At 33.8% G+C, this 11,823-nt stretch overlaps 1 protein-coding gene across 1 annotated transcript; it reads right to left on the bottom strand.

Moving 5' to 3' along the window:
* Positions 1 to 3,998: 3,998 nt before the first annotated feature.
* On the bottom strand, positions 3,999 to 6,287 carry GRX4 (glutaredoxin 4). Its single transcript, XM_079005671.1, has 7 exons — positions 6,131 to 6,287; positions 5,622 to 5,716; positions 5,373 to 5,507; positions 5,193 to 5,292; positions 5,017 to 5,083; positions 4,816 to 4,894; positions 3,999 to 4,177 (listed from the first exon to the last, which is right to left on the bottom strand). The coding sequence occupies exons 2-7, from the start codon at positions 5,691 to 5,693 to the stop codon at positions 4,127 to 4,129; spliced, it is 504 nt and encodes a 167-aa protein (XP_078861797.1). The 5' UTR covers positions 5,694 to 5,716; positions 6,131 to 6,287; the 3' UTR covers positions 3,999 to 4,126.
* Between the last annotated feature and the right edge of the window lie 5,536 nt (positions 6,288 to 11,823).

Below are 11,823 nucleotides of genomic sequence, written 5' to 3'. Positions count from 1 at the left end.
AAGAAGGTATAAGACTCGAACTAGGGTTTCTCTGGGTTGTAAGGACGATGAAAGAGGCTACAAATGAGCCATAAGTTTTTTAAATAGGGTACAAATCCCTGAAAATTAGGGTTTCTCTTTACAGTGTCTACTCGTCGAGTTTGGGCCATCCAACTCGTCGAGTCGAGCTCCCTAACTCGTCGAGTCCTAACACAAAACCTTAAAAATTTAGAAACTTAAATGATACATGGAACAAGCGTTACAAATCTCCCCCATTTGAAGTAGACTTCATCCTCGAAGTCTGCTGACGCAAATAAGTATAGGTAGTGATCTCGCATCTCCTCTTCCGGCTCTCATGTCCATTCGGAGCCTCTTCGGTCCATGCATGTTCTAGTTGGAGTTTATTGGGTCCTTATGGATTAAGATGATTATTGGATCCCATTGAGACATGCAAACTGATAAAGTCAACAACTTTATCAGTTAAGAGCTTATTATGAGGGTTCCATGATGTTTTGGGGCTAAGTGCTTAAGGGGTTAAGTCACAAGTTGTTTTTGGAAGAAATCGTGGTTACACCCAGCGTAACGCCCTGCGTACTATGGACTTTGGGTATACGTACAACGTACCGGTGTGTAAATGGCTCAGTGCCATTTTGGGCCTGTTTGTCATCTTTGGACTTTGGGCCTTGGTTTTGGGTCTTGTGCTTTGAGTGTTGGACTTCTGGATTGAGGAATTGTTTTTGGAACTGGACTCCTTCTTGGACTAGGTTATAGGAATTCTTTGTTGGGCCTTGTGGCCCTAATGGGCTTGAGCCTCGTGGTGTCTTTGGGATTTCTAAGATTTGTTATTGACTAAGGAATTATTGGGCTTTAGGATAAGGCCCATATGGGGTTGGGCCCAATTTGGAAAATTGGGTCATTAATGGGCTTTTATGGATCTTGCAGTTTTAGGCCTTTTTATTTTGGGCATGGGCCTTAGTTTGGTTCAAGATGAGTCAAGGGTAAAATGGTCATTTTACCCCAAGTATGAATTATGGATCATAGTTTGGAACCAATTGCTAATTGGGTGTTATTTGTTTGATAACACATGGATTTTAGCGGATTTGCAGTTAGAGAGTATCTGTGGGATTCAGCTTCCCGAGGTGAGTTTTCTCATTATATCCATGGGTCGAAGGCACCAATGCCGACCCATTACGTGTTATGTGATATGCTAGTTGTCTATATGATACTTGCATGGAAGATCGTGCGGTAGCCTGTGGTATTTGGATATCAGACCATGGGGGGATCCCATGACATTCCTGGTAAAGATAATGGTGGGAGCCCATGACATTTCAGATAAAGACCATGGGGGAGCCCATGGCAGCTATATGTATGATGAATGATAATTTGTGGTTGTATGTTGTATGGTATTTTTGGGAACTCACCAAGGTTTGTGCTTACGGTTTTTAGTTTATGTTTCAGGTACTTCAATTTTCATTTGGGAGAGCTTTGGATGATTGCAGAGCACACACCACATGTTTTCATATTCTGCGAACTACTATGGTTTAATGATGTTATATTAAAGTTTTGTTACATTGGTTTTTGGGAAGAATACATAATAACGATTTATAAATCTAAAAATAAAAATTTTTATGGCATGATTTTCGGGTCGTTACACGCACTCTACAACCACGTGTCTCGGCGACTCGTCATATGTCACGTTGTGATGCTCAAGATTGACCTTTGACTTGACTTTCTCGAAATAACTACCTACCTTCATCTCAACTTTAAGTAGTCGTAACTTTCTCATACGAACTCCGTTTCAACAAATTTTATATCTACAGAATCCTCATCACACGAACTACAACTTTCATCAACTATATTTTGTTAAATAACATTTCTCGAATTAGAGCAACTCATGGCTTTATCTCATTTGTTCATCACACAACAATCTATATCTCTTATGGTAGTGCCTGTTTAGAAAATAGGTATTACATATATGTTGACATGTGCTCAGATCGAAGACTATAGAGATAGAGTAGAAGATAGCAAGGTTATTTTGAAGACCACGACTTGTGTGCTAATCTTGAATTATGTTATAATAGTGAATTGCTGCTGCCTCTCTTTTTTCACTATTAATTGTTGTTTTGGTATTTGGGATTGTATTTTCCGCACTAAAAAACTTAAAAACCATTTGGAATTTAAAATTAAATGATTTCAAAAGTAGTTTAAACTACCACAGCGATGGGTGTTTCATTCTTAAAACCTGATAAACAAAGTAAAAAAGTTTTCTTTTTACGTTGTTGATTTATTGTTAAAAATATTTTTTATGTGTTATGTGTAACAAGACAAAGAAAAAGAAGATAAATTTAATTAGTATTTTTCAGTATTATGTGGGTAAGAAGTGGTTGTCTTAAAACTAAATTTAATTATATAAATTACTTTCAAAGTTAAAGAAGTTAAACCTGTATAGGTTGGGAATTAGGATAATATAATTTATGTGCTGAGATGAGAACCAAATTTTTAAAAATCTTCTATATTTAGGGACAAAAAATGTAATTTACTTTTTTATCTATTATTCTATTAAAGATTCTTAATGATATATTTTGTAGTTTTTTATACAATTTTGTAACATAAGTATGAGGGTATCAACACCATGTACATGTACGTATAACTGCCTAACAGACGATCGGAGGATATTGATACTAACTAATATGATATCAATATTTGTTTGGTTTCTACCCATATCTTTCTTTCTTCTTACACATATGTGACTAAATTTGTGATTTTTGTGAACTTGGTGATAGATCGAGGGCCTATTTGAGCATTTAATGTTGTATGAGGGCTATTGGGCAAAGAAACTTGATAAAGATTGCATAAGCGTTTCAAATTAGCTATGAGAAAGCTGACTACCTCATCCTCTGAGTAAGTTGGTTTTTGTAAGTTTGCTCTAGAGAAGTAATTTTTCTTGGTTTTTATATTGATGTTTCTTAATGATTTTAGTCCATGTGTCGAATTTCAAAGTACATTGCCTTAAATGGGTTATAAATGCAAGAAACAACAATGTGGCTTTGTTGAAACTTGAAAGTTGTTTTTAGCATAAATTGCAAGAAATAGCAACATAGTTTTTATGCTTTTTTTCTTATATTATATATCCTACTTTTGTGTCTGTCAATCTAGGTGGAGAGCGACACCTTCAAAGTGATGCAATGCCACCCATACCAACCCATATCTAAGAAGACTTGGTCATATTCATTCCACTATCCATTTTTTTTGAAATAGGTCGGAGCTGTTTTTCTTTTTTATCTGATTTTTGGTCTTCTACACATCACTAAAACAAATAGCAACATGCTTTTGTTTGTTGTCCGCATGGAACTTTCTTTAAGCTTCCATTACTTTCTTGCTCACTATATAGTAGGATGCTATTTTATAAAATCAATTGCATTATTTCCATAATAGCATCCTATTTTTAATAAAGATGTAATTATTCACAACTAATAATCAGAAATGACAAGGAGTAGAAGTTGTAAGGCAACAGCTGAAGTAGTGAATGTGTTCTCTTAACATTGTACTTGTGTTATTTATACGGTTATAACAATATTATTTTACCCATTACATCAATGCACTAATAACAATGTACTTATTTTACTTAACCGATTATAGCAATGCATTTCAACTGCTCTAAAACTTTATAGAAAATGAGTTTAAAACTTTGAGTGTCAATATAGCATCTAACTTTCAATTCTAATTGTTAACTTTTTTGTTTTGTTTTGTTTTCTTTTTTTATTTAAGCATTATACTTTAAAAGTACAATGCTTTAATTAAAAAAAACATTGAAATAAAATTTTAGGAAAATTAAGAAATAGAAACAAAAGTATGATGCTATATTAGACAAACAAATGGAAGTACATTGTTATATCTTGCATTTAGCCCCTGGTTGGGCTCCATGCAAGAAATATCAATGTATTTTCATTTGTTTATCCAATTTTCATTTCTAATTCTTAATATTTTCTTTCTTTTCTTTTCTTATTTAAGCATTGTACTTTGAAAATACAATGGTTTAATAAACATTAAAATAACAGCTTTATAAAAAACAACCAAAAAAAACTTTACACTTTATTTGATACAAATATCTAACAACTTGAACACAAGGACTCTATATTAAGATCGGTCACTGCTTTGATGCAACTGCTACCTTTAGCTTTTCCTCTAACTCACCCTTCTGCAGACAAATTTGTAAAAAGTTACAACTTAATGAGAAAAAAAAAAGAAGCACCTCTATATAGCTTATTCTCTATTACAGGGTTGTTTCTTTTTTACTTAATGGGTTAAGCACTTAATCTAGACAGCAATACATGGTTGCTTCTATTAGACTTAATCTGGCCAGAAGGACTAAAGGGGTTAAGCAAAAAAAAAAAAAAAAACGGTTTAATGTATTAATACACCACCTATTTTCCCTTCTTTTTTTTCCCTCACACGTTAAAATTGATGAATATAGTAAAAATTGTTTGGTGGAATGTAAGGGTAAAACAGTCATTTAGGTTCATTCTTTCATTGAGATAGTTTATTTAGTCCAGAGAAAAAAAAACAGACCTTATGTATGCAAAATTTTATCCATATAGAGTTACAAACATCATTACCAATACAGGACTTTGTGTGTGTGGGGGGGGGGGGGGGGGGGACAGCCCCAAAGTATTGTCCCCATTAAGTCAATAAGGAACGGGAACAGTACCTAACCTTTTCAATTGCTCAAAAGGCTAGCCCCCAAAAAATAGGAACCTTGATGATGTGAGATGGAATGTAAGGGTAAAATGGTCATGTGGTTTCATTCAGATGGTTTATTAAGGAGAGATCACTTGCCTTATGCATGTCAAGGATAATATCCGACCCTCCAATGAATTCTCCATTGATGAATATTTGAGGAAACGTCGGCCAAGTGCTACAAAACAAGTAAATATATATCATGAATTTTGGTCATTTAAAGATTACTATGAGTTCAGAAATCAAAGAAAATACCAAACTATATATTAGCAAAACAAAATTTAAGAAAGTGTATATTACCTGAAAGCTTTTACAGCACTCTTAAGCTCAGAATCTTCCAATATGTTCCTGGAACTTATGGGAACTCCTACAGAAAGTCAAAAACAAATGCACATTTTTCAATGGTCAAGCAATTTTAGCCAAAAAAAAAAAAAAAAAAAAGTAAAGCAAAATTGTCATGTGATTTGAGCACTTACTGTATTCTTGCAAGATTTTGACTGCTAGTGAGCTGAATCCACAGAGAGGGCGATTAGGATCACCTTTCATGTAAACCATCACAGGGTTGTTCTTCACATCCTACAAACCAGGTTCATGTTGTTCAACAACTTAACTAAATGACAACTTTATCAATACTGTCACTTGCAACTACAGATTACCTGTTCAATGATGTCTTTCAGAGTGACTCCTGAATTCTCAAGCTTATTAGTTGGCTTAAAATCATCATGTGTATCAGGATCATTGGGTGCAGTTGTTGAGAATCCCATTCCATAATGATACAATGATCCAGAAGCCTGAAAATTAGAAGAAATACGAATTTTAATCTTGTGTTGATTAGAAAAGGTTACATGGATATGGACGACATGATTTTTGGTAAAGGGTTCAATGACTACTATATCACGTCGTACCATTGATGTTGCACGAGAAGATTTGAACGATACAACCCCATTTAAGACCATCTTAGATAACGCCTTTGCCATCTTAAGAGACAAAATCGGTGAATCTACAGAAAAAAAATCAAAATTCTTTTCAACTACAGAGTTCAGAAATATGAGTAGATTGTCGTAGTTCAGTCGAAGAAAACGGAACAGCTGAATAATCTTAAATCAGAATTTGAGAGATTCGTAAACCTTCACGAGGAAACAGAATAATAAAATCCACTCTCTATTTACCTGTCGTGAGAATATTTCTTAAATCGAACATTCATGCTAGGAATAAATTCCTAAACTAGAATAAGTATCAGAATACGAGAATTTTGTCCATGAACTCATAGCAACGAATAGTAATTGAGCACTGAGGGGGAAATTGAACATGTATGCTTCAGCGTTAGAACGATATGTGCCAGGATTTCACTAGCCATGTTTATGTTGCAATGATTTCAACAAAAAGAAGATGAAAGAAGAGGGAAAAATGTTACCAACAAACGACGGAAAGGTTGTACAAACGACTGATCCTGCTTTGCTCTGCGTTCTTGGAACGTGGTAGATGTTTCCCTTCTCCTTCTACTAGACGTTTGTTCACCTTCTATTGGAAATGAAGTGGGCTTAGGTCGAATTTTTTAACACACCGCTCCGAGAGAAAATAAAGGAAAATAGAGGAAATGAGAGGAAAACAAAAACTTTTCTTCGTAACTTTCCTTCCGATTTTGGTGGATTTGAAAAAAAAAAGAACAAAATATTTAACTTTACTTCTATTTCTCTCCGATTCGGAAGCATAAATGACAATTTATTTTTTCTTTCTTTTCTCTTCTCTTCTTTTCTTTGCTATAACTCAGGAGCGGGGTGTAAAAGGAAATCACAAAAATACCATTTTTTTTACCAAGTCCATGTTCGTGTTCATATGTAATTTAAAGAAAATTGTTGTTTTGTTCCAAATAAGTTTGAACTAAGGTCCAAAAGTTTGATTTAATTGCGAGTTTGGTCCAATTATTTTGATTTTTTTTAAATGATATATTTGCCCTTTATTACTTATTTTCTATTTTTTATTTTGTTATATTTATGATTTAAATTAAACAAAAAAGAAAAAAAAATATATGTTTTCAGTCCTCCCTCCGGTAAACACCACCAATCCACCACCACCATCTCTCTCTCTCTCTCTCTCTCTCTCTCTCTCTCTCTCTCTCTCTCTCTCTCTCGTTGGAACACCTCCGATCCGAACCCTCACCAACATGCTCTTTGTTTCCTCTCTAACGATGGAAACAGATCTACAAATGAGGGTTTGCTTCGAGCTAGGTTTTGCTGAGGAATAATCGAGTCGGATGAGAAGACGAAGGGCGGCGAGAGGCGATAGGTTTGCTTCTGACGGTGGTATCCCATAAACCGGCTTCCAGTTCTAAATGGACGAGGATCCGGGCGAAGGAGGATCTGAGGCGTCGCCGCTAGATCTGTCGATTCAGGCTTTGTAAGGATGCATTTCAAATTCTCGGAGGTGGCTTCATCGACGACGTTCCAGATCTATAAATGTCGTCGTCTTCACAACTCAACGATAGCTTCGTCTGGAAACTCGAGCCACAAACGTTGCCTCCTTCTCTCGCTCCTTCTCCAGCAAGTCTCGTCTCTCTCATATCGGATGACTAGTTAGGGTTATAAGATCCGACAAGTTACAGTTTCAGATCGCCGACGTCCTTCTTCATCACCAAATGTGGGGCTGAAGGCGGTGACACCGACGATGAAGACGATGGTGGCGTCAACAGTGTTGTTGGCTGACGATGGTTTCCGTCGATGGCACCAGTGGTTTAGTGAATAGTTGAGGGAGAGATTGAAGATTGAAGGGATGAGGTGGTATAGTTTAGGTTTTATATTTTCTTTTTTGTTTTATGTTTAATTATGATAATTGTAAAATTAATTTAAAAAAATGAAAAAAAGTGAGGGCAAATCTGTCATTTAAAAAAAATTAAAGCAAATTGGACCAAACTCGCAACAATATCAAACTTTTAGACTATTGGTGCTAGTCCAAACTTTTTTGGACTAAAGTGATAATTTTCAACAAACCACAGGGACCATTTGTGCAGTTTAGTCTTTTTTTACGAGAGACGTTTAAAAGAGGTAAAACCACGGTTTTGGTCTGGTTTCCGGGTCTTTATTTCCCACTAAATTGGTTTTCAATTTTTTAGGTTTTGGTCCAAATCAGGACCGATGCTCGTCCCTAGTTTTTAGTCGTGTTGTATTGAAATAACATTTTTTGTATTTTGTTACACACAACATATACAAAACACATGCAATCATTCTTTAGTTTTGACCAAAGGGGTGTTTTTATAATCGTGGATAAGAGGTAATGCTATAAAAAACCTTAAGTTTAACATAAAATGTCGATTTTACCCTTTGACAAATTTTTGGTTCGTTTATGCCCCAAATTTGTAATTTTTTTTGTCGGTTTTGCCTTTTTTACCTGTAATAACAGGTTACCATGAATTATTTTTTGTAAAAAACCCTTAAGTTTCCAAATATTTTGCTAACAAACCCTTAAGATTATAAACATATAAAATATAAATATATATTCAAAATTTGATAAAACTAAAGAGTTTTTAAAAATTTAAATGTCAAAAGTTTTATTGTGAAACCAAAACTGAAACATATTTTTAGCTTTACATACGGTAAATTTTATATTAGTTCGATATAAAGTTTTTATATTTAAATTTTAAAAAAGATTACATAGTTTTTATCAAATTTTGAATATATTCTTTAAATAATACTTAAACTTTTCAAAGCAAAATAAAAGAACGTAATAATTAACTATGTTAAAATAGTTAACTTATGAATAATATGACATTAATTAAAATCAATTAATTTTTTTTAAAAGAAAATAAAAATATTTATATGTTTAAAAGGTTTGTATTTCATAAATAATAATGTATCATATTTTTCATAAAAATAAGTATATTTATATAATAAATTAGACAAATATATTTATATTTTATATGTTTAAAATGTTTATGTTTGTGTTTTAGAAATAATAACATATACAACTATATTTATTTTTATAAAAAAATATGATAATATTATTATTTCTGAAATACAAACCTTGTAAACATTAAAAAAAATTCCTTTAGAAAAAATAATTACATGGAAATAATGTCACCATATATTGACCATGACCACCTCCAAAATTGGTTTACGAGCCATAGATATATACAATGAATCCAAAAAATATGACACATTATTATTTCAGTAATACAAATCTTTTAAAAATATAAATACTTTTATTTTCTCTTTAAAAAAATTAATTGAATTTAATTAATATCATATGTTTAACTATTTTAGCGTAGTTAATTATTAGCTAGCAGACGCTTTTTTAATTTTACTTTGAAAATTTTAAATATTAATTAAGGAATATATTCATATTTTGATAAAACTATGTAACTTTTTTAAAATTTAACTACAAAAAAATTATATCGAAACAATATAAAATTTACTGTACGTAAAGCTAAAAATATGTTTCAATTTTGGTTTCATAATATAAGTATAGTAAAACTTATATTAGTTTGATATAAACTTTTAACTAGGCATGTGCAAAAGGACCGAACCGGTCGGAACTAGGCCGAACCAGACCCGACCCGGGAACCGGCTTCGGCCAAAATCAAGAACCGAACCGGCCCAGCGGTTCTACCGGTTCCGGTTCCGGGTCCGGTTTTTGCGGGTTTTTCGATTTCGGAACCGGTCTTCGAGAAATAGCAATGTATTTTGGGGTTACAGTTTCGGTTTATGCCCGGTTATTGAATGTGATTATAAGCTCAAGTGTCTTTGTTTACAGATATTTATGTTTTTTCTCGACATTTCCTTTTCTGTCTTTTCTTTATCACAAGAAGATGGATGAATATAAAACGAAAATGAAGGTTTATGGTTATGACAACTGCTATGCCACTATTGCACTATGGTATATGGATGATGGAAAGGGTTTGTAGAATGTTGAAGAAATGCGATTAAAGGAACATCATAAAACAATATTGGTGGCCTCGTATTTGCCTTAATTATCAAGTCTATTATTTACTTATTTATTTTTGAATAATTTGTTCAATTGACTTTTGAAATTAAATATCTCTAATTCTCTGTTTTTCCTTTGTCATGCCCTCATGCCCTCACCGAATAACCCACAGTATTCACGTCCTCGCTCCATTCTTAATAATCCGGTAACCCTTTCTTATCATTTTTTAAATGTGTTAAATTTGTTTCCCTACTTCAGATCCGAAGAGACTTTTTATGTTTGTCTTTCTATTTTCCTTCTGTACCTTTGAATGCTTTTGTGTATTTTGTTTTGGTAACAAATTGGTGATCCAGGCTTTTTTTAATTGGATTTTCTTTTGTTTTCTAGTGTTTAATTAGCATCATATCCAAGTATATGATGCAACTAGCAATTATATTGATGTTTTGTTGTGGTAGCAGATTGGCCACCCCGAGGGAAAAAAACGTCAAATTACATACCTAAGATGACAAGACCAACCGCTTAAACTTCACCAGATGAGTTTTCCGATGTATAGATGGTGTACTCCAGCAATAAACCAGATATGAGACATCAGAAGGCAAAAAAGATTAACCAGCACTATGTGCAAAAACCCAAAATTGTCAAAATATGAAGCAAGTTAGGAAAACACTAGCAGGCACCAGGGACAGAGAACTATGTTGTTACCTTCCTTTATCTTGAGTGAATGGATGAATAAATAAATAATCTCAAGAAACTATTAGAAATTAGTGGTAAATGTCATAAAAAATATCATATCAAGTTGAGCCTTAAAGTTAAAATTTGTTTCATGATATGTCAAAAACATGTGCTTGAATACCAATAATATATATATATATATATATATATATATATATATATATATATATATATATATATATATATATATATCCAGTTTTTTGATAGATAGTCGAAAAACCCTCTCATAAATCAAGCCCCCTAGCAATAGAACACCGAGTTCAAGCGACAAAGGCATGTGGTTTTTTGTAAAGGCTATCCGGTCCGGTTCCCGGTTTTGGGCCGGTTCCAACGACCGGTTCTTACCGGGTCCCGGTTCCAAATATTCACGAAATTATAGTATCGATCTCGGTTTCACCGGTTCCGGCCGGTTCTCCGGTCCGTTTGCTCATCCTTACTTTTGACATTTAAATTTTTAAAAGCTATTTAGTTTTATCAAAATTTGAACATATATTCATGTTTTATAAGTTTATAATCTTAAGGGTTTTTTTGCAAAATATTTGAAAACTTAAAGGTTTTTTCACAAAAAATAATTCATGGTAACATGGAAACCTCCTGTTACAAGTAAAAAGGGCAAAACCGATTAAAAAATGAAAATTTTGCGGCATAAACGAACCAAAACTTGTCAAAGGGTAAAACCGACATTTTCTACCAAACTTAAGGCTTTTATGGCATTATCCCTGTAACATCCAAAAATCGAGACCAAAATTTTTTGTTTTATTTATATTTCTTATAAAATTTGTTCGAGGAAAACATTATTGATAGCATATGAATTCATAAAACATAGTTACATGTCTCAAAACCATATCATCAAATAGTAATAATGTAAGAGTACAATCCTAGAAATCTCAAATGCGAAATCATGTGTGTGCGATGCGCTGCTACCCTGCCAGCTCCTTTCCTTTCGACGAAGAGGTACCTGAAACGAAAACTGAAAACTGTAAGCACAAAGCTTAGTGAATTCCCCCATCATACTACATATCATACAATCATACATATTGTCGGGCAATTTTTGGGGTGCCGACCTACCCATGTCAAGCCATTATGGGGTGCTGACCTACCCGTGTCAAGCCATTATGGGGTTCCTGCATACCCACCGTTTATCTCAATCAGCCACAAGGATTGTTTCACCCCTACCACTATTACATAATAACATATCATAATCAAGCTGTTAGACATATATGGGGTGTCCGACCTACCCTTTGGTCCTAACAACTGAATCGGGGGACTATTCCCCTCCTACTACTACTACCGTATATAACATATCATACCAGTACATAAGGCTCATCAGATAGTAGCAAACCTAGACAATTATCACAAAGACAATCATCTAAATACAACTCCTGTTGGTGGGCCGGCATTGTGGCCGTAGACCCACCTCTACTGGAAGGTAACTCACCTCGATGTCGTGTAGTGTCT

This window comes from Lactuca serriola, chromosome 6, assembly GCF_051521515.1.
Source record: "Lactuca serriola cultivar US96UC23 chromosome 6, Lser_US96UC23_V15, whole genome shotgun sequence".
Taxonomy (NCBI): Eukaryota; Viridiplantae; Streptophyta; class Magnoliopsida; order Asterales; family Asteraceae; genus Lactuca; species Lactuca serriola.
This window is presented reverse-complemented; position numbering and strand designations above follow the sequence as displayed.

Coding starts and splice junctions, on each gene's coding strand:
- GRX4 (XM_079005671.1), bottom strand. CDS start 5,693: ATGGCAAAGGCGTTATCTAAGATGGTCTTAAATGGGGTTGTATCGTTC. Junction 4,895..5,016: donor AGTGCTGTAAAAGCTTTCAG/GTAATATACACT, acceptor CTTGTTTTGTAG/CACTTGGCCGACGTTTCCTC. Junction 4,178..4,815: donor TTATCCTTGACATGCATAAG/GCAAGTGATCTC, acceptor ATTTGTCTGCAG/AAGGGTGAGTTAGAGGAAAA.